The following is a 24366-nucleotide window of genomic DNA, read 5'->3' as shown; positions in this document are numbered from 1 at the left end:
CAAACAGTTTGAAAAATTTAGTGGTAAAAATAAAATAAAATAAACTAAGTCTTGTATATAAATTTTATGTAAAATGATCACACCTTATTGATCAGACAATATTTTAACGACATGTAACCAACTTTATTTTAAATCTTGGGAATGTTAATATTCCAAATCAAACTTTAGTATAAAATATGCGATTGTTAAAAGTCATAAAAGTCATGCACTTTTCCTACTACCAACCCTAAGTTTGGATGGTAATATGAACAATAAAGCAATTACATGTGATTTTCTGATTTTGCTGATCGGACTTAAAATTAGTGGTAAAAATTACTTAACTGCTTAAAAAGTTAGAATGTACCGGAAATGAGATTGTTTTACATTATATGCACAACTGAACCCCTATTCTAAATTCTAAAATAACGTTTTAGTGTGCTCATGCATAATCGCCTAAAAAAAGTAGAATCTCATATGTTTGGAGTATTTTAAATGCAAATAATTTTTTTTTTTTTATGTTAACAAACTTCTAAATGTTTGCTCTTTATATATTCTATTGAAGGTTTTGATAAACTTGTGAGATTTTCATCTATATTTTTCACTAAACAAAATATAAGGAAACATGAAATATCTCAGAGGATGTGGTGATCAGACAAAACCAAGGTCAAAGTAGCAGCAGAAAAAAATTCCAAGCATTTTAAATCTTTTGATATTAAAGTCCCAAGTCTCTAATAGGCACCATGTGGCTGTTTATTAAATAGGTGCAAAAAGCTTTTTAAAATCTGCGATATTGAATAGGCAAATGAACTTTAAAATATTTACTTTACTTACCATAAAAACTAATAAAAACAAATTAAATTAGGCTTGGAGAGTCTATGCTATTCTGGGAATGGGATACATTTTATGCAAGGTTTTCTTTGGCAAATATGCTTGGAATAACAATCACCACAGTCGTGAAGGATTTCCAGTGATTACTTTTGCAGTCCTCCTGTCTGTCCTCTTTTCAACTAGACACATTTCAACTCATTTCTTTTTAATTCTTTCACAGTTTGTCAAAGTTTTGTTTGGTGTTTTATTTTATTTTATAAATTTTTGGAGCTGTTTACATGTAATCGCCTAAAAATGGAGAATAGTGTTTTTTCTTTTTTAGATGTATTAGAATATAAGTTGGATTTTTAAAAATAATAAACTTGATTTTTCATATGTAATTTTATGTTTATTGGTTCGATAAATGTATAAACATTCTTGTAAAAATTACTTTTATTCACTAGAAAAAATATTTTTCTGGTACGGCACACAGAGATTTATTAAAAAAGTTAATTTTGTTTTAGAAACAAAACATCGACTTCAGCGCCATTGTTGGATTTTTTAAAATAATAAACGTGGTTTTTCATATGTAATTTTATGTTTATTCACTAAATAAAAATGTCAAAATATATTTTTTTTTCTGTAGAAATTTTTTTTTATGACAGAATAAAATTTGGCGCACTGGCATACTTTTTGGTAAACCAAAATGGTGGAGTGAAATCTGGCGTGCTGGCGTCCCCAAAAAGAATTAACCAATTACCTGACAATTGGTATTTAAAAATTTTTTTTAATTACATTTTCACCCCAAACAAGGCACAGTGCCACTTTGAAGTGGCGGGAGGGGGGGGGCTACTATCAGGGACATAAATTACAGGGATACTATGAAGGGAGTTCAGCAGCAAGATGTCTGTCCACATTACACCTGAACTAACTTCTGCATGTCAGTACAGTTGGGGAAGCAGGAACCTGGAAGGGAATTCCAAAGTCTAGTAGTTCTGAGGAAGAAAATATTAGACTAGAAGGCTTTCTTACATCTAGGGATCTCTACTGTGTAGAGGTGGGACTTTGCTGCTTGTCGGATTTGTCGGGGGGTATTTATGTCAAAGGGGTACAAGGGCTTGTAGTTCGCCGGAGCATCCACCATTAAAATACTTTTAAAACAGGTAGAGGGATGCAACGTTTTGTTGGTGGGACAGAGGTTGATGACAGTTCAGGGCATCAGGTTGGCGACTCTTTTGCAAAGGTCTAGGAGTGAGAGACTAGTAGCAGATGCACGAGCCCATATGTGACAACAATACTCCATACATGGACGAATAGTGGCCTTATAGAGGTACAGGATACTTTCAGGCGTAAGTAACTTTCTAGCACAGTAGAGAGAGCCCACCTTCCTCACAGCAGCTGCGGCAATACTCTGATGTATCTGTTCCAGCTCATCTTCTTTGAATGAAGTACTTTTAGGTAATGTATTTTTAGCCTTAGCTAAATTGGTGGTTGAGAAGCTTTCTTGTAATTATTAAAGGAAACAAGCTTAGTCTTGGCAGCATTGAATATTACCATCCACTTTTGATTCCATTTCACTGCAGACTGGATTTTAGGATTTCCGCCATTTCCTTGGATCTATGTTCATCTGTTTTCCCCTTGTGCCCGTTATAGAGCATTGTGTCGTCAGCAAATATACCCTTCTCAGAGACTATTTTATTTATGAATATCAGGAATAATAAAGGTCCAAGGATCGACCCACGAGGTACACCCGCATTTATATCATATTGTTTGGATGTATACCTGTCGAGGACAAACTGGATTCTTCAGTTATTTGGGAAGGATTTAATTATGTTAAGTATTTATCCAGTAATATCATAGGATCTGATTTTCATGAGAAAACTTTCATGCCATACCCTGTCAAAACTCTTAGATATATCTAGGGCTACTGCCCCACCCCTCTTGCCTTATCCAGTGCATGGTATATGCATTCAGAGATTACAGTTAGAATATCTGCAGTAGAACTGGCTTACCTAAATCCATATTGATGGCCGGACAGAAGTTTACCATTTGTAAGATTGTGGACTAGAGCTTGATTAATTATGGACTCAAATATTTTGGCGAAAAGTGGGAGGAGGCTAATAGAGCAATAATTTAATGGGTCAGTTGTTTTGCCAGAATTCTTGTAAACTGGTACCACAGAAGCAGTTTTCCAGCAGTCAAGAAAGCAAGATCTGTTAAGGCACTTGTTGAAGAGTTTGGAGAGAACTTCAGCAACCTCAGCAGAGCATTTTTTAATAGTACAGCCTGGATGAGATCAGGTCCACATGCTTTTCAGGTGTCTAGGGTTTTTATGATATGTACTCGAGAAGGGGTGATTTTAAATCATCTAGTGTGGTTTCAGTCTACAAAGGAAAATCAGGGAGGGAGTGGTTTGCTGGGTCCAGCATATAGCTTGAGGCAAACTGAAAGGCAAGATGTTAGCTGTCTCAGTTGCCATGCAAACAACCACATGATTGTTGGATAATGGGGGAATTGTTGATTGCCCATTATTGCCCAGGAAAAATGTTCCTGCTGGGTGAGTTACAAACTGATCAATCAGCTTGCAGAGCATATTTATTTCATCTGCTCTGAAAAGGACTACTTCAGTATTTAATATATTGACCAGGTTCAATGTTGCTTAAAAGGTAAATTGCAGCAAAAGAAATGAATAGTATCAAAAGAAAAATTTTAAAAAATAAATAAATAAATCACTATTCTTACTTACCCTTCCGACAAAGTTAACTGTTTTAACTGCTGGTCAAAGTTCCATACAAGAATTTTTCCATCTCCACTGACACTAACAAGCTAGAAAAAAAAAAAATTTTTTTAATCTTTATAAAAAATTTCTTTGGATATTTTTTAAAGTGAAGCTTACTAACACAAAAAGGTCATAGTTATTTAATTTCAACTTTGTTTTTTTTTTAACTTGGAAGTCACCACTTGTTAACGCTCAAAGGATAAGGGTTAAGTAGATGGTGAGACAACAAGATCAGTTATGGTGGAATATATGTAGGGCTAGATAAGTTAGATGGGCAAATCAATAGGAATTTATTCACATTCGATTTGAAGATAACCATGTTATAGTTAACTGAGAAGCAGGCACATAGTATTGCGTTCCACGGATGGACAGCTCTAGGAAAGAAGCTCTTCTCATGGAATTTTCATTTAGTTTTGGCCACAGATAGAGAGTGAGGAAAGTTGTTGGCAGTTGTTTCAGCTAGGCGAGTATTTGTTGCAAACGTCTTATGGGGAGGGACTATAGACCAGAGCTCAGTCAAGCGCCTACCATAAAAGTATTGATAGAGCAGAGATAGATTCACAAGTTTCGCTTGTGCGAACGAGGAAGTAGGAAGGCGAAAAGGTCATTGCACACTAAATTTAGAAGAGAATTCTGTACCCTGTTAAGACAGGGATGGATACTCCATCTTAAGACGTATTTGACTCATGTACAGGTAGAGGATTGCGTTGGGAATGAAATATCCCAACCATGATCCCACCATTTTTTCAGCGATTTTGGCAATGGATCTGATGTAGGTCATCAATTTCAGGTCAGGGGTAAGGGTCAGTCCCAGAAGATTGTCAAAGCTGGGTGGGTGCTTCATTAAAGTGAGAGCTTTTCATTTCAACTGGGGAAAAATGGGTGCATAAGCATTGGTAGTGGAAAGAGAAAAGTTTGGTTTTGGATGTATTAAAGGTAACTAACCATTTTTTACCCCATTGTACTACATGTTCCAAGTCAGAAGAGACAGAATCAGCAGGATCCTGAACGTTGTCAGTTATTGAAGTGTTTGTACTTTGATATTTCTATACATACCAACTGTGTTTATATATTTGTATATAAATTCACTCTGAAACCAATTAATTGATCATTATCAATTTCAGAACACAGCTGCTAAGTGTAAGAGTGGAAAATGTGTGCTATATTTTGTTTAATTTAGTTCTGTGTAAGAGGAAGTGGAAGCCTTTTAACAAAAATTCAGATGCCTCTGATTTTTTTTATTAAATTTTAAATTTAGTTTTTAGACATCAATTAATAAATATTCCACAAATTACAATTTCCTTGCAGAATTTTAAAGTGAGTTAGGGGTTATAATATGAATACAACCTTTTAATTTAAATATTTCAGATTTGCATTAAATTTAATTCATAATCATGATATAACAGCTAAGCAGGATTGTTGCATCTAAACAATATTCGATCTCATTCCTTTTGTGCAAAAAACAAACAGATACTACACTATAATTTAAATCAACTTTCAACTATTTATGTAAAGATTATGATGGAGTCAAGTTTTTAAAAATTAAAAGATAAGCCCCTTAAATACCTTGTAGCTTTTAGCCCGACTTTGTGGGTCGAGAATCCACTGTAATTTAGCAACAGGTTCACGGTGCGAATCTTTGTGTCCCATTCCACAACCACCAATTAAAGGGTCATCATCCAGGCTGAGGTCCCATAAAAAGATTTCTCCTGAAAAAAAAATAAAATAAAAGTTTCTATTAATATCTTAACCTATTATCTATATAAAATTGCAAACAGATAATAGGTCAAATGGAAAGTAAAATCTTTTAATAAGTTATATAACAATGATTTACTTATAAAAATATTTGCTTCACAAAATAATTCTGTTGTTTTAAATAAATCTTATATATAATTTAAAAGATTTTACTTATTTTCATCTTACTGATATTCTAAATTCCAAGTATCAACTAATGTCTATCTTAGATATATGACAGTATATTGTTTAATTCAATAATTTAAAGTGATTTTTTTGATTTTATATGTAAATACTGAATTGATTTTATATGTAATACTGAATTTATTTTATATGTAAATACTAAATTGATTTTATATGTAAATACTAAATTGATTTTATATGTAATACTAAATTGATTTTATATGTAATACTAAATTGATTTTATATGTAATACTAAATTGATTTTATATGCAATACTAAATTGATTTTATATGTAATACTAAATTGATTTTATATGTAATACTGAATTGATTTTATATGTAATACTAAATTGATTTTATATGTAATACTAAATTGATTTTATATGTAATGCTAAATTGATTTTATATGTAAATACTAAATTGATTTTATATGTAATACTGAATTGATTTTATATGTAATACTGAATTGATTTTATATGTAAATACTAAATTGATTTTATATGTAAATACTAAATTGATTTTATATGTAAATACTAAATTGATTTTATATGCAATACTAAATTGATTTTATATGTAATACTAAATTGATTTTATATGTAAATACTAAATTGATTTTATATGCAATACTAAATTGATTTTATATGTAAATACTAAATTGATTTTATATGCAATACTAAATTGATTTTATATGTAATACTAAATTGATTTTATATGTAAATACTAAATTGATTTTATATGTAATACTAAATTGATTTTATATGTAAATACTAAATTGATTTTATATGCAATACTAAATTGATTTTATATGTAATACTAAATTGATTTTATATGTAATACTAAATTGATTTTATATGTAATACTGAATTGATTTTATATGTAATACTAAATTGATTTTATATGTAATACTAAATTGATTTTATATGCAATACTAAATTGATTTTATATGTTATACTAAATTGATTTTATATGTAATACTAAATTGATTTTATATGTAATGCTAAATTGATTTTATATGTAATGCTAAATTGATTTTATATGCAATACTAAATTGATTTTATATGCAATACTAAATTGATTTTATATGTAATACTAAATTGATTTTATATGTAATACTGAATTGATTTTATATGTAATACTAAATTGATTTTATATGTAATACTAAATTGATTTTATATGTAATACTAAATTGATTTTATATGTTATACTAAATTGATTTTATATGTAATACTAAATTGATTTTATATGTAATGCTAAATTGATTTTATATGTAATGCTAAATTGATTTTATATGCAATACTAAATTGATTTTATATGCAATACTAAATTGATTTTATATGTAATACTAAATTGATTTTATATGTAATACTGAATTGATTTTATATGTAATACTGAATTGATTTTATATGTAATACTAAATTGATTTTATATGTAATACTAAATTGATTTTATATGTAATACTAAATTGATTTTATATGCAATACTAAATTGATTTTATATGTAATACTAAATTGATTTTATATGTAATACTGAATTGATTTTATATGTAATACTAAATTGATTTTATATGTAATACTAAATTGATTTTATATGTAATACTAAATTGATTTTATATGCAATACTAAATTGATTTTATATGTAATACTAAATTGATTTTATATGTAATACTAAATTGATTTTATATGTAATACTGAATTGATTTTATACGATTTTAATGGCATTACATTCAGTACATCATAATCTTAAAAATGCAATTTTTAAACTACAAGATATCGTCTTTTTAATTAGATGTTATTAAAAAATAATTTAAAGAAAAAGAATATAAAAATGATATGAAATACCATTGAAATTTCCAGCAGCCAACCACGCAGGATTAGTTGGATGAAAAGCCAGACTCATCAAACAACAAAACTGCTCAAGAACCGTGCTTGCCTTGTTCCTGTCTAATGTCCGGCTGTTAATATTCCACGTGCAAAGGACAGATTTGTGTGTACAAATGTTCTCGTGATCAAATCGGCCATACATAAATTAGTTAAGGACAATAAACATTCTTTAGATATTAAACATCGTTATCTTCATGGCAGGTGTTCAACTGAAATCCAATCTATGGTTCCCACTTGTTAAACTTTCACAAAGAACACTCGACTAGCTACAACCACTATAAACGATTCCACCCATTCTCTATCTGTTCCTAAATCTAAATGCGGATTCCATGAACAAAATTTCTTTCCTGAAACTGCCTGCCTGTGAAACGCTGTTCCATCGTCCTGCTTCAACATAGTAGCCTTCAAATCCAATGTAAACAAGTTATTGTCGAGCCGTCTCCATAAATAATCAAATTCTACTCAATTCACACCATTAACAATTACTACACTATCTTCTTACATTCATTAACCCTTATCCTCGAGCGGCCTTTGGGCCTTGATAAGTAGTGACTCCCAAGTATAAAAAAACAAACAAACAAAAGAAACACAACTATAGAAAAAGTACAAACAGAATTGTTTAGGTTTGGTTTACGGCATATCAACCATCTGTGGGTTATTTTATTTATCCCCTCTTCAAAAGGACAAGGTCAAGTGCAGGTTTGATGAAACTAAATTCGAACTTGGTACACCCAGTGGGTTATTTAATACTGAATCCAGTTAACAAATGGAATCCTATAGGTAGGATAACTATTTTATATTCCTAGAAAGCATTACTCTTAGAATGAAAATTTTATAGTGAGAGTGGGAACATTGCTCTTAAAAAACATTACTCTTCAGCATTGGTAATCTTCTTTGCTTGCAACACAACTGACCCTGAGCGACAACCTTCTAGTATCTATTTGGTGGTGGTGGTGGTGGTGGGGGTAGATAAAACACAGAATTAAGGAATTTAGGTTCAGAGTGAAACTGCATGATTACAGGTGGCCCTATTTTCCTAGTGAGGGGGGACCCTCCTGCAAAAAGTTGTAGTTTGCTAATTTGTAGTTCTGTTGAAAAGTAATGAATTAAGAGATAAAATCATGTGATTCTTTAAAATAAAAATGAAAACTTGTACTAACAGAAGAAGGTGTAATATAACATGCACATTATTATTGAAATGTAAATCAGTGACAAAAAATATAAATAAAATAATGAGATTTCAATTGCAACTAAAACCAAACAAAAGAAAACAACTACAAAAAAAAGGTAGAGGTAATTTGGTAACAAATTGGAAATAAAACACACACATACACACACACAAAAAAGAAAAGAATGTCACTGCATACAAAAATATTTTTAGATGTAGTATAAAAATAATATTAAAAGTTACACATGGAAGAAATGAATAATAAGTTTTGTTGAACAGATAACTAGTAAGGATAAAGGGCATGCATTGCACAGATAGAAACAATATGAGAATGAGGATGTGTAATGCAAATCTTAAACATGGGCCTAGATCTGATGATGTCAGAGGAAGATTATATTTGGATAATATTTAGATATAGATTATTTGAGGTAGGAGAATCAGTTGCCAGAGAAAGGCAAAGAAAAACATATGGGGGCAGTTATTAAAGTGACGAGGTGAGGGCAGTTATTAAAGTGACGGGATGGGGACAGTTATTAAAGTGACGGGATGGGGGCAGTTATTAAAGTGACGGGATGGGGGCAGTTATTAAAGTGACGGGATGGGGACAGATATTAAAGTGACGGGATGGGGACAGGTATTAAAGTGACGAGGTGAGGGCAGTTATTAAAGTGACGAGGTGAGGGCAGTTATTAAAGTGACAGGATGGGGGCAGTTATGAAATTGATAGGATGGAGGCAGTTATTAAAGTGACGGGATAGGGGAAGTTATTAAAGTGACGAGGTGAGGGCAGTTATTAAAAAGACAAGGTGGGGCCGTTATTAAAATGGAAAATGACTGAACAATAGAAATATACTTAGGATTTGAAGGGTTTGTGACTTTGATGCAGTTGGAGTTTAGACACAGTTGAACACAAATCATGGCTCAGAGCAGATGGGGAAATGAATTGATCAACCAACTGATAAACACCCTAACAGATGATAGATGTAGATTTGGGTATTTAGAGGATTGGGAGTGTCACACACGCACCCAAAGAAGTCCAACTAATATTTACAAAAACCAGAGTTTTCCTTTGGAATTGCGTTTTGAATTTATTTTTATATTTGTAAACCTGTGTGTACTGCTGACAGCTGCCAATGTGTGAAAGACGATGACATGGGCAGAATTAGAATGAGAGAATATGAAAAAAAATCCATGGCACACAACATTGGGGTTGGGAAGTTGTTAAGTAGGGAACACATAGTGTCACAGGGTAGCATGCTCTCGTTTTGTCAGCCATGACTAGGTAGAAGTCCTAAGTAATTCACAATTGTATTTTGAGTGTTGCTCGCACTGAGGATTGAACCTTCAACCGCCAGAAGAGTGTAACTTACAACTGAATTTTACCAAATACTTTATCCACTATGCCATGGATTTGCAAGAGCATACTATCCCTGTTGATTGAATTAAGCGTTCTGTTTGAAATTCTGTGCAGATTCTTGAGTTCAACAAGATACACCTTAAGAAGGTTGGAGATTACATTGACAGAAATGTTATGAAAATAACAGTCAAGATGAGAACAGTAGTCCGAAGAATCCAAATAATATGAATAATCGAACTTGTGCTTAACATTTCTCTAGGGAGGCAGTAAGTAAATAGGAGGAACCTAGTTTGCATTTTACAATCATTATTATGTTTTGAAGCTGCACAATTATTACAATTAATGTGTTCAGACCGGTTTGTATTGAATGCAGTCGACTGAGAAAGGCGTAAACAGACAAGTCATAACACATCAAGTTGCAGCAAATTTGTTTGAACAATTGCTGGTCATACAAGTACATAGAATGTCTCTCATGTGGAACATTTAATCTCTTAACAAAACCATTTTATTTATTGCTTAAAGATTCAATTTTTAGTCATATTTTGCTCGGTATATATTTATATAGCTTCAAATATTAGGCTCAGCTGAACAGTATATCAACAAAATAAAGAGTAAAAAATTTTCATAGTTCTTGTTAAATTTTCCAAGTTGCAGCAAGCCAGATGTAAAAGTTCCTGAAGAACTATTAATCCTTAATGAATAAATATAACGTGATTTTTAATGAATGTTTGAGATCGCTTTTCAAAAACCAGCTTGACTACCTTAACCCTTTACCGCCAAATTGTGCTTTCAAATCACCTTTCAAAAATCACCTGTATAGGAAATATTTCTTACTCTTATGGCATGCCAGTCCAACAGGTCTATGCATGGTTCAACAAGTGAATGAGGGGTTTGTTTATGTTCATGCATCAGTTGCACGCTAATTTACGTCACGTGTGGGTTTCATGATTAAAATATTTATTTATTGAATAAAAAAATTTTGTCAGTAAAGGGTTAAGGTATAGATTGGGGCCAAAAATGCTACTAACACAAACCTAATTCCCTTTAACAACTATAAAAAACCTTTCTAATCACCAATTATCTTGGCTGATAGTAGCAACCTTCCTGAGAGTTTAATGTTTGAAACTCCTCAACCCAACATTCTTAGAACGATATGATGGATGTGTAATGTCAATCTTAAAGACAGGCTTAGTTCTGATGAGTTCAGATGAAAATTAAATCTGAACAGTATAGGGAGATGTTTGCAGATCAGGAGACTTTGATGATATGGGCACATTGAAAGAATTGGGTAGTACATGTAGAAAAGTTGAGGGTGCAGATTTAGTTCCAAGTAGAAGGCTAATAAGGTGTAATTTAATCCATTATTTATATAATTGTATATTTATTATGTTTATTAATTTGGTTTCTTCCTTTCTTTTTTAATTAAGGAATAAATAATTGTCATGTGCCTCTCTCTCTCACACATAATATATATATATATATATATATATATATATTCTTCAAGTATTTAGATAAGCCAAAAGAGTTTTATATATACTGTGACTTGATTAAATGAAATCAAAAATGAATTATTGAAAAGTAGTAGACATTATAGGGAAATGTGCACGAACAAGAGACTTTTGATGGTATAGCCACGTTGAAAGAATGGACAAGTTTTGGGGTTAGTAGATGTACAACAATTTAGCTAGCAGGGTCAGACAGAAAAGAAAGTGATAAGGATGGACTTAAGAGAAAGAGGGATAAATAAAGATCTGGCCAGAGATAGGTTAGTGTGAAAGTCAGTTTCTAAAAGACTGACAAAGCATGGTAACATGTAAAAAGGTCATTAAACCAAATGTGATGATGAACAATTCAAATAAAAATTTGAAAATCTACGTTCACATAAAAATCACAGATTATCTGTTTTTATAAACACATTTGTATAGACGTCACTTTAGATGATTCCATCTAATTTTGCTTGTGAAATATCAATCATTAAAGCTAAAGTCATTTAAAACTATGGTTGTCCCATTTTACGGCATATCAACCCTTTTCAAGTTAAGACTGGATACAACCATTTTTGAAACGGTTTTATGTTTCAAGTGATGATATCTTCAAATATCCATTCATGACGTTTGTTTAATTTTTCAGCATATCAAAACTTCTTGTTTTTGAGTTACTTAATGCCGAATTTGGTCAGTTATATATATATATATATATATATATATATATATATATATTGGGAGAAATAAGATTTCACCCACATCTACGAAAAACCACCCTAACAAAATATTTGGAGAAATATGGAGTGTAAAGGACAGCTATAAACTATGCTCCTTGTATCTCTTGGAGATTGAAACTACTACAGTAAGTAGTCACGCCGATTCGATGGACATATCCTTCGTGTTCATAAACGAGAAAGTATGTATTCAATTTTCTAGGCCTGGCTTGTTCATATAAACTTAAATTTGATGGGCTTTATAATCGAACTTCAAGAAATTTAAAGTTTTAAGGTGGACTCTTGAAACTACCATACCCAGTGAAGCATTCCTTTAATTTAATTTAAACAAAGATTCACTGAACTCTTACGCTTTCCCGGCTTATTCTAAATCTCTATATATATATATTTTAATCTGTGTGTTTTTTTAATCTGTGTTTTCTATATATATATATATATATATATATATATATATATGTATATATATATATATATTCTTTATTTTTCTTTATTTTGTACAGGGACAACTTACTCCTCACGCTTCAACCCCTTTTCCTGCTACTCTGACCCCCCCCCCACTTGTCTGTATCCATTTCTTTAACACACCCCTAATAATTAGTATTAACAGTAATTTCATTATTATTATTGGTAGTAATGGTGGTGATGCTGGAGATAGTAGTAGAAGTATTGTTACTACTGCTTATATTATTATCATTATTTATTATTGCTTTGCTTTTTAACGCTTTTACTATTCTTCTTATTATATTCATCATTATAATTGTTGTTATTATTATTATCCCCGTTATTATCCCAGTCATTGCTACCATAACCGCTACCATTATCACTATTAACATTAATTTTGAATTTACTTCTACCACAACTATTGGTAATATTATCTATAATGCTTACCTTTAAGTTTGTCTTTACTTCATCTTTATTTTTATCTTCAATTTTACTTCTATTTTATTTTCAGCTTTATTATTACTACTATTATTATAATTTTCGTACTATTATAATTACCTTACTATTATTTGGTATATTTTTACCACTCTCAGAAGTAGTAATGGTTTTTTTACTCCTCCACTTCGACATCAATAGGTATACTTAACCTTCTGCATCAAGTTAAACGCACTCATAGTCATTGCCACCCTAATCTCAGACCGCCCCCTTATGATCATACTCCCTATATCATAACAGTAGAAACTTATATATATATTGCCGCATATTACCTTTCAGTTTTAACCCCCCCCCCAAATTAGAAGCAAATTTATAGCCGCCATTTGCAGTTTAGATGGCACCAATCAAAATCACCCACTCCATAGAAAATAGACACCCCCACAAACCGTTAAAATAAATTACCTCGCAGCAACAACACACCCCCTATTTAGCCATAATACATATACCCCTGAATCTCAATACTATGTTAAATACTATATATAATAAGCTTCTCTTTATTTAGAATGCAATAAAGCTTCCCCCAACATTCTATAATTCCTCTTAATCTCTTTCGTCCCTGATGAACCTTACGCTAGATGCCGCATCTTCCCTATGTTACCTAGCACTTTCTCTACTCTTCTGATGAGAAGAATTAGACTTCAAAATGCCCTGGCATAAAGAGTCCCTTCTATCCCCCAAATTTTGCCTGTATTCCATAATTAAATAAATGATCCATTCTATATCTACCAATATATAGTTTTGTGTCTTCATTTCATACTCTTGTTGTCCTACTATATATATATATATATATATATATATATATATATATATATATATATATATATATATATTTATTTATTTATTTATTTATGTATGTATATATATATAATATATAAGTTTGGTGGTTAAATTTTAAATTCTGAAAAACAACATATAGAGACATATATTCGATTTTAGAATTTATTGCTTGACAAAAGGAATATATAGAAGGGGTTATGTTAATTTCCTTAATCCATGGATTTTCAATAATGGCTCATATCATCAGAGGAAATGAAATGCGGTTAGCAAAATGTTCAGTTGGACGCTTATTTTGCTTTTCAGCACAATTATTGAAAATAGTTTTTTGAGTGGTTGTGGATAATTAATTATTTTGCTTTTCAGCACAATTATTGAAAATAGTTTTTTGAGTGGTTGTGGATAATTAATTATTTTGCTTTTCAGCACAATTATTGAAAATAGTTTTTTTGAGTGGTTGTGGATTACATACACAGATATAATGTAATATAATTTCTAAATAAATTGAGAAATTTTGCATTATAGATTTGGTGATGGTATTGGTAAAAGTAAACAGGCACAGAAACTACACAAAAATAACAGATACATTGTCCCCACCAAACTAGACAAAAACGACAGGTACACAGCCCCCACCAAATTAGAAAAAAAACGATAGGTATACAACCTTCTATTATGTCTTAAAGTGACACAATATTTAATGAGCGAGATTAGAGATGTGCCACTATACAACTTATGCTCTCTACCAATCCAAGTTATGACAACAGGTCCATTGCCAGCACCCGCAAGATGCAAATCCGGATGGTTCAACTCTTGATGGCACAGCTCAACGAAGTTTCCAGCCACATGATGTGGTTTTAAGTGAGGGCCACATCATGCCACCTCACATCTTCAAAGTTGGCTTAAAAGTCCACACCAGTGTACCTGAATGTGCTGAAGAGTGTGATGATTCCCTAGTGCAATCAGATGGGCGCTGGCAGACCTTGGATGTGGCAGCAGAACTTGGCGGCAACCCACAAATCCAAAGAGACCCAGGCTTGGCTTCAAAAGGAGTGCTACGACTTTGTACCCTTCTCTCATTGCCCCCCTCCTCCCCTGACCTGAACCTGCTGGACTATTTTGTTTAGTCATACATCAAGAACATCACCAACATGACCTCCCACAACACTAAAGCCAGCCTGATCACCACCATCTACTGAGTATTCTCCAAGCTCCCGCCGCTTCAGAAAAAGCATGCTCCCAGTTCCGGACCCATATCGAGGTGGTGATTGAGGCTAAAGGCGGCTACATTGCATAGCTGTCAGCTCTACTACATAATCAAGTTACCTGAATTGATTATTTTTCAATAAAAGTTTTAAAATAAAGCTGTAGTTTATATTTATTTATTGCGGACTATTATTCTCATCTTTTTATTAGTTGTTGTTTCACAACGTTTCGGCCAGCTATTCCTCTGGCCTTCGTCAGGTGGTTAACCTCGACGGGATAGGAATGCTGAATCTCCTAACTGCATTCTCAGCAATCACTGCCATCTGTAGTTGTTGTCATCTCACCAGGTTGGCAGTGATTGCTGAGAATGCAGTTAGGAGATTCGAAGTTCCTATCCGTCGCGGTTACCACCTGACGAAGGCCAGAGGAATAGTTGGCCGAAACGTCATGAAACAATAAAAGTCGGCAATAAATAAATATCACTCATCTCAATACTGAATTCCAATTAAAATAATATATAAAGCTGTAGTGTTGCTTTCTTTAGGGTGGTACTTTTATTGTTTCACCTTGTAGAATAAATAAATTCAGAGAATCTTCATATTATTTGGATTCTTCAGAATTCTGTTCTCATCTTGTGTTATTTTCACAATATTTCAATCAATGTAAACTCCAAAATTCTTCGGATGTATCATGTTGAACTCGGGAATCTTTCTGTCGAACATGGGTATCTGCAAGAATTTTGAGTGGAAACCTTTATTAATCCACGGGGGTAGCATTCTCTCATTTTATCAGCCAAGTAAGTGATTTGCAATTGTAGCTTGTGTGTTATTTTCTGTGTTACGCTTACATCTGGGTCATTTAAATGTTATGTACTTCCATTGCTTGTCGTAAATAATTTTATCAAGAAATCTTCATAAGTTTTGCTTTCGGGTTCGATTATAGTTGATGGCACTTAAGTCATTTATTTTTTTTATAAATAATTTTATCAAGAATTCTTCATAAGTTTTGGTTTTGGTTATGGCTGAAGGAACTCAAGTTTTATATATATATATATATATTCATAAGCTTTTATTTCAGTTTCAATTGAAGAGAATTCACCCAAGTCATATGGATATATTTTTTTATTTTTGAAATCGCAACTTCATAATATATAAAAATCATAGAACATTAACTCTATAATAATATATATGAAATCTGCAAAAATTAAAATATCATATTTAGGCATACTTCACAATCGGGCTTTGCAGGGCGTTCATGCTAACATAAATACTTTTGCAGTTTTAACAAAAAAAGCTACAATAATATCAGTGCGTCTCCATTTACACTGAACATCTACAGAATGCCAACATCAATATATTACATATGAATGTCCCCTGTGGAATTTCCACAGGTCCCACTAGTTTACATTATTTGGATTATATGAATTATTGTTCTCATTTTCCATTCTTCAGGTACATCTTATCAACCTTATGAACATGATACACAATGGATAAACTCTTAAGTAATAATCAATTCTAAGTGGAGGTTGTTCAATACAGCCTTTGAGATTTGAAAAAAAAATCACTCGACCGCCGGTCGAGTGTAAGGGAAAATTTACTCGCCCCAAAATATTTTTACTTGTCCGACTGTTTTGTTTCAGTCAATAATAGTAAATCATTTTAAAACAATTCAAGGAATTACCGTGTGTATAATCTAACAAGAAAATATTTTTTAACTCTTGTAAATCAACTATTTTATTACTACAAACATTTCAGTAAATATTCAACAAAACGTTAAAATACAACACCAGTTTCTTTATATAGCATCATTCATATTACTGTTCCATACAAATAAGAATCATTTCTTCGGATGCTTGACGGAACGATGCTTTTTTTCCTCTTTCAAATGTTCGTCTTTATTTTTGTAAGCATGAAGTGTATGTAGTTGTAGCGTCAAAGAATTTTTTTTTCCAAATGAATTTCAAAATCAGAGAGCTAAATGAAGGCGACATTTTGACTACAAGTTGAATGTGTAAATTTGACCTTCTGTTGACCTTTAGCATGACGACTGGAAGGAGAGTGATTTACGACTTTTAGTTGCCCCAAGAAATTTTCAATCGACTGTGGCGACCGGTAGTGTAAAGTCTCAAAGGCTGGTTCAATATTAACTAAGAATAAAATAAAAAGACTTGAAACTTTATCTGGTCATGGCTGAACAATCTTATCCTGTGAATTAAATAAAGAGTTCAAAATTCAGTACAAATTGCAGAGTTCAACAAGACATACTTGAAGGTGATCGGAGGTTACATAGGTCGAAACATTGTTCTCACATTAAAGATGAGAACAGTAGTATGAAGAGTATAAATATTAATATTTTAACTAAAATAAAAATATTTGTTTAAAAAATAATTGTTGCGTCTTCAGATGGGACGTTTTTTTGAGTAAGGGACGCATTCAGTCGTCACTAATTTTCCAAGCTTGAATCTCGTTTTTGTTTACTCTTCTGTGTGAGATTTTCTTTTAAGCCTTTCTGTTAATTTTCCTTCTTTTCTGCCTGTTTGTTTGCGGTAAACATTGTTTTTTATGGAAAAAAAAATGGGGTTACAATTTTCATTATTTTTATACTGGAGTCACCCCTCTGCGAGACTTCACATCATCACGTGACCTCGTTTTAGCCTTGTTTTTTTTTTTGTGTTCCTTTGCCTTGCTGCTTCTTACTGCTGAATTTGAACCAAGAAAACTGCCTTTTCTTTCCACTCTAGCAAGGAGCCCCTCTATACAACCATGAGGTACGTTAATATATTTTTCTCCACTTATTTTTTAACCTTATCATGCATGTTAGAAAACAGTGTATTTTCTGCCCTCAATTTTTGAGAGTTGTAGCTTATTTTGTCTTCTTTTTTTTTTTTTTGACTCCTTGTGGACTTACTTCTTGTCCCATTTCTCTTCTCTCCTCTCGTTCACAAAGAATTTATTTTTTCTAATTCCTTTCATTTTTATTTTTTTATTTTGTTTCAGATTTTTTTTTTTTTATCTAATAAATGAAGCTTCCTTAAGAATACATTTTCTATGTGGAATTAATTTGAGTTTATTCTGTCTGCCCAACGCACGTTTTCTGATGTCTGACTGCTGAAAGTACTGTGAGCACCACAAGCAAGATTTCTGAAGAATAAGTGCTGAGAAACAGAACAGTAAAAAAAAAAAAAAAAAAAAAAAAAAAAATCTCTGGAACGATATTGAGTGGGTTACCCCTGCCTACAGTGGAATTTTCGACAGTAGCGGACCGGAAAAAACCACATAGCTACAACAGAACTCTAGATAGACTAGTCTACAGCGAGAAAGCTACCTACAGATAGTTTGTCCTTTGAAGAATTTCAGCTTCAACCAAGTCGTCTACTTCAGCTCAAGCTCACCTCACCCTCATCGACTGTGAGGCGAAGAATAAATACCGAGAACCAGAACAATATTCACATATTTATCTTCAAATACTAGCATTTTAATAGTTAGTAATATCAGTAATATTTTAATAGTTAGTAATATGAGTAATATTTTAATAGTTAAAATATTACTGATTTGAGAAATTAATAAAACGTTAAAACAATTCAATTTTATTTAACAGAAAAACAGGAATCATTTTTTATTTAAATTAACATAAGCTTGTAAAATAAAATTATACTTTATAATTTCTTGAAAACCCAATTTTAACAATAAATTATAAGGCCCATCGTTCACTGCCTGATAATGACACCCATGTACTTCTGCTCCCAACCCTGAACCCCATATTACTATTTTAATAATTAATGTTGAAGTTTTCCTTTCCTTCTTTATGCATATCATTCTGAAACTTTTTTCTTATGCAGATGCGACAACTACTTACTATTCCCTCTGTGTGTTTTCTCTCCTCTTCCCACCTTTTCTTGTCTCATCTCCTCTGCTTGACATTAGTTAAGAGATTCAATATTTTAGTATAAAGGATTGACATATATCCCAATCCTATAATATAAACTAACCAATGATGTGTGTGAAAAAACAAGCCACCCTCCCCACTAAAAAAAAAAAAGAAGAAAAAAAAAAGATTTTTCTTAGAAAATCTGATTCCCAGAGTCATATTTAGTAAAACAAAAAACAAAATGTCATATGATATGCTTCCAAACTATGTTCACCACACCTTCATGATTCAAATCTACTTTTGCGTTAAAATAAAACCATGCACCTGGAATGGATAAGATGTAATACATCTGACGTCGCATGGAAAAAAAACAATTTATTATATGCAATATCATTTTCAAATAAATAATACATAATGCAATATCATTTTCAATGCAATATCATTTTCAAATAAATAATACATAAATTTTGCATGATAACTTTGGTGCCAATATTGATAAAAGTAAACAGGTACTCCCCCCACACACACCAAACTAGACAAAAACGACAGGCACACAGTCCCCAATAAACTAGATACTTTTCTCAAGTACATAATCTCAAACAGAAGTGATAAATAAACAGAGAAATTTTGCATAATAGTTTTAGAGACAGTATCAATAAAAGTAAATTAGAAAAAATATTAAAAAAAAACAAAAAAACAAGCAAATAAAGTTCAGACAAGAGAAAATTTCACGTTATCCTTGATGGTCGTACATTCAAACAACATGATATCAATGTGGACGTTTTTTGGGTCGATTCTTGGATGTTTATTATTCCTGATATTCATAAACGACCTCCCTGATAAAATTGTGTCTGAGATGGGTGTATTTGTTGATGACATCATACTTTATAATGGGCATGAGGGAAAAACGAATGTACATATATTCAAGGCAATGAATGAAATCTTAAAAAATGGTCTCTAGTCTAATATTTTTTGAAACATCCTTTTTCTTGACAAGTGTATTATGAGAGGATGAACTGGCAAAACCAAACCAAATTTAATCCTTAAAACAAAACAAAAAAAAAAATAAATAAATAATACAACTAATAAGGAAAAATAGTTGGAAGTTAACTGGAAATCAAAGATACAAAGATTAACCCAAAGTAAATTCAAGATATTTAACTTCTCTACTTATCTGTCATTTTTTATTTCTTTTTGTCCAATTAAGACCATATGTATTTATTAAATGATAAAAGTTTCTAATTACAATTCTAATTTTAGTTGGATCAATTTCAAGGACCCCAAAAAATAAAAGTCCAGCTTCGAGTCTAAACTGGTTGACTTTTGTCACACGTGACATCTATATAGACAAACAGATAATAAATCTAAATTGTTTGGGGTTATTTTTTGCCACAAGGTACATTTTTAATATATTTTCCATCTTTAATATATTTTCAACACAAAGTCCATTTTCAAATATATTTAAAAGGGGGGATATTTTAAATATTTTTTTAAAATGTAGGAGGTGTTTATTTTTTTATTTTTACAAAACTTTTTAATAAAGAAATGCAGAGATTATGTTCCTAAATAAAAGAAGATTTATTTGAAAAAATATATATTAAATTATTTTTGGTACGTTGACAAAACATTTTACTAACCATTAGTCAGAACAGAACATTCTATTTTTCGGGTTGTGTATATTTTCAGCTTTGTAAATTCTCGTTTTTAAATTACATCATTCTCTACAATTATTTGATTAATATTTAAATTATTATAACTCTAATAAATATATACATTATCTTTCCTGTCTTCCGTCAGTGTAGTTGTTTTTAATTAAAACTATTCTATTTCATATTTGCTTATTTCTGGTGTCCTTGAAACTTAATTGATTCTTTTAATCGAGTTTCAATTGATTATATTTATTTTCCAATATAATAATAATAATAATTATGATTAGTGTCAAACATTGACTAGCGATATTAGTTTTGTTCAGCAATAACTTCAGGTATCATATCTCGGATGCATAGGGGAGAGAAAAGATTACACTTATCAGTTCTTAGTAACACTGGCCCACTTGGCATAATGGTTATGGCATCCGCTTGAGTTCTATCTTCAGTCGAATCAAAGACTAAAAAATGGTACTTGATGCCCTCTTGCAAAGCACTCATCATTATAAGGTGAAAAATCAAAGTGGAGCAATCCTGGGAAAAGAGTGACGCCCTCCCCTATATTTTGGTGTACTAGCTAATAATAAGGGAACCTTTTGGTTGCCCTCGACTATGGTCGACCATTTTACTTTTAATGGTAAGTTATCAAAACAATATTGAAAAGTCGTTTTTATCAATGAACTTTAAAAAGGTTAATGTGAGTTTCAGCACATCTGTAGTTCATTGGACGGGTCATGTGATGTGGGAGGGTAGATGATGAAATGGGAAAATAGTAGCAGAATAAATCTGAACAGAAGAATTTAAGGTTGTAAGTCTATTTTATATTTTAGTCGCAGAATGGATTTACCTTGTTCTTTGGTAAGTCTTAATAAAGTATATATTTTTGTATGCACACATTGATTGCAGCTTGCTTGCTAACACCCAAAGTCAAACACAACACAATGAAAAAGCCTGCCCATAAATCAAGGCAAAGCTTCCTTGAACCAAGGTAGAGAGAAATTTCTGACTGGTCAATAATCCAAGTCTATGGATTTGTTCAACACAATGTGGGTATAAAACAAGTGACAAAGCAACCTGTCATGTATCATAGGATCCATAGTAAAACTGCTGAAGAGGAGAATCTATATATTAATAGGATAGTGTGTGTGTTATTCATTTTGTGTGTCACGCTTACATCCAAACAACTGTTGTTTAATTGTTATGGACTTTCATTTCTTGTAATAAATAATTTTACCAAGAATTCTTTATAAGTTTAGGTTTCGGTTTCAATTATAGCTGATGGCACTCCAGTAATCTATTTTTTTTTATAAATAATTTTATCCAGAATTCTTCATAAGTTTTAGTTTTGATTTCGATTATAGCTGAAGGAATTCAAGTCTCTCTCTCTCTCTATATATATATATATATATATATATATATATATATATATATATATATATATATATATATATATATATATATATATATATATATATAATATTTATTTTAACACTATATATATATACATATTTCAAAGGTGTACCAGTGGTTTCATTGTGTTGAATCAACCATAAGAGGTTGGATGGAGTCAGCACAAATTCATCAGCGATTTTGAAAAAGTGAAACAATTCAAAGTAAACAGAGAAAAAAAACAAAAAACGTTGAACTGGTGTTTAAACTCAGAGTTTCAAATTTTAAAATAGAACTTAGTAACCGATGCCAATAGATTCTGATAATTCTATATAGATTCTCACACACACACACATATATATTAATATATACACATACATACATTTTTTTCATAAGTTTTAGTCTCAGTTTCGATTCAAGCTGATGCACCCACGTCATATGGATATTTTTTTTTTAAATCGCAACCTTATCATATATAAAAATCAATAGAACATCAACTCTATAATAATATATACGAAATCTGCAAGAATCAAAATATATTTAAGCATACTTTACAACCGGGCTATGCCGAGCTTCCCTGCTAGCTTAGATAAATACTTTTGCAGTTTTAACAAAAGAGCTACAATAATATCAGAGTGTCTCCATTTTCGCTGAACATCTACAGAATGCCAACATCATTATATTACATATGAATGAGTCCCCTGTGGAATTTCCACAGATCCAGCTAATAATAATAAAAAGACTAGAACATTCTACAGAAATTATTCTATACAATATGTTTGACAATGCATTTAACATTTTTTCAAAGTTCGAGAATAACTAACAAAACAAAAAGATGAAAGAATAAATATACAACAAATAAATGTCACCAAAGGCAAGATAAGTTACTCTTCTACTTACCTGGATATGTTTTTGGGGTTTTAACTTATTTTAAAGCGTTTTTTATACGAGTTAGAATGAAAATAAATGGTTGTCTCATTAGAGCATTATCAAACCTTTGTATCATTAGAACATTATCAAGCCTTGATATCATTAGAACATTATCAAGCCTTGATATCACTAGAACATTATCAAGCCTTGATATCACTAGAACATTATCAAGCCTTGATAATCGCTCAAAAATCGAAAATTAAACAAAATACTGCTAGAAACACTTCTGATAAATGTCACCAATCATGCAAAAATGTAATGTTCTCCCAGTATTTTGTTTAATTTTTCATTTTTGAGCGATTATTGAGACTCGGCTATAACTCTAAAGTAACTGCAATTTTTTTTTATTCATTCTAACTTGACAGACTTTACATAACTTTTAAATTCAATTAAAAAACAAAAACAAAAAAACACCAAGTTAAAACACAAAAAACTTATCCAGATAGGCAGAAGCGTAACTTTTGTTAACATTTGTTGCACATTTATTTTTTCATCCCTTTTTTTATTATTATTTTGTTGGCTATTTTTAATAAATGCCTGTTATTTTGATGAAGAAATACTTGAATTAAAACAAGAATAGAATTTATTTAGTAAAAAACAATTTTCATGACTTAATTTCAGCGTATTGGAAGGATATGAAGCAGCAATGACTGAACCAGATGAATTCCATGAAAGTCCAGTAACTTGAAGCTGTAAAATAATACAAAGACATGTTTAAGTGAGATACACATATAAACAGATTAAATAATTGTTTAATCAATAAATATTTTGTCACAAAAAGACATCCCGATTCGACAGACTACTGTAAGCATGCATTGCGGTCCATGTTTTGCTGGTGCATACAAATGGCAGACTTTGCAGGTGATATTACAGTTCTGAATTTTTTGGCTGAGGAATGATGGTTATAGTAAGCTAACATATTTCCTAATTTCCAGCGCAACACTACCAAAAGCGGTGACAAGACAAATCAGTTCCTTCACTTTTATTGTTCTTCACTATTTCTATTGTACCTATTTACAATGCCTCCCCACGGGACAGAGTTAGACACCAGGGTCGTTTTTTAACGTGGAGAAAAGGTACAAAAATACAAATTGTCTCAGTCGTGAAGGATTTCTCCTCCACTGAAAATATTTCTATTGTAAAGCGATTTATTGAAATAAAATATAAGAAAAGGACATTATTGAAAAGTTTACGATAAAAATTAACAAAATTATAAAAAAGATAAAAATAACACAATCTTTATTTGCACTTTTACTAACAGAATTTAAAGAATAAAAGTTTTTATTTTGAGATTTTATAAGAAATATATGTTTATGAAATTATAAAAATAAGTTTGTTGTTTTTTTTAAATTTTAAAAATGAAAGTTTTATTTTTAATTTATGTAATAAATATGTTTATGAAAGTATAAAAATAAAAAATAAAATAAAAAAAACAATAATAATAATAAAAAAAAAAAGGAGTACATGCACAGGGGAGATATAGGCATAAGAGAAAAAAGTTTCATAATCATCTACAC

At 31.2% G+C, this 24366-nt stretch overlaps 1 protein-coding gene across 1 annotated transcript in view; it reads right to left on the bottom strand.

Moving 5' to 3' along the window:
• The window catches only part of LOC145293027 (cytoplasmic dynein 2 intermediate chain 2-like), a 94996-nt gene that overhangs the window by 28081 nt on the left and 42549 nt on the right, over nt 1-24366 (bottom strand). The window contains exons 5-8 of the mRNA XM_080139325.1: nt 23487-23539; nt 7320-7501; nt 5132-5274; nt 3533-3612 (exon numbers count right to left, since the gene is read on the bottom strand). Of these exons, the coding sequence (XP_079995451.1) occupies nt 3533-3612; nt 5132-5274; nt 7320-7501; nt 23487-23539 (458 nt within the window). The remainder of the gene's footprint in view (nt 1-3532; nt 3613-5131; nt 5275-7319; nt 7502-23486; nt 23540-24366) is intronic.

This window comes from Euprymna scolopes, chromosome 14 (assembly GCF_053919585.1).
Source record: "Euprymna scolopes isolate OS-2025 chromosome 14, ASM5391958v1, whole genome shotgun sequence".
NCBI lineage: Eukaryota > Metazoa > Mollusca > Cephalopoda > Sepiida > Sepiolidae > Euprymna > Euprymna scolopes.
The sequence above is the reverse complement of the archived record's forward strand: the minus strand, read 5'-3'. Positions and strand labels throughout refer to the sequence as shown.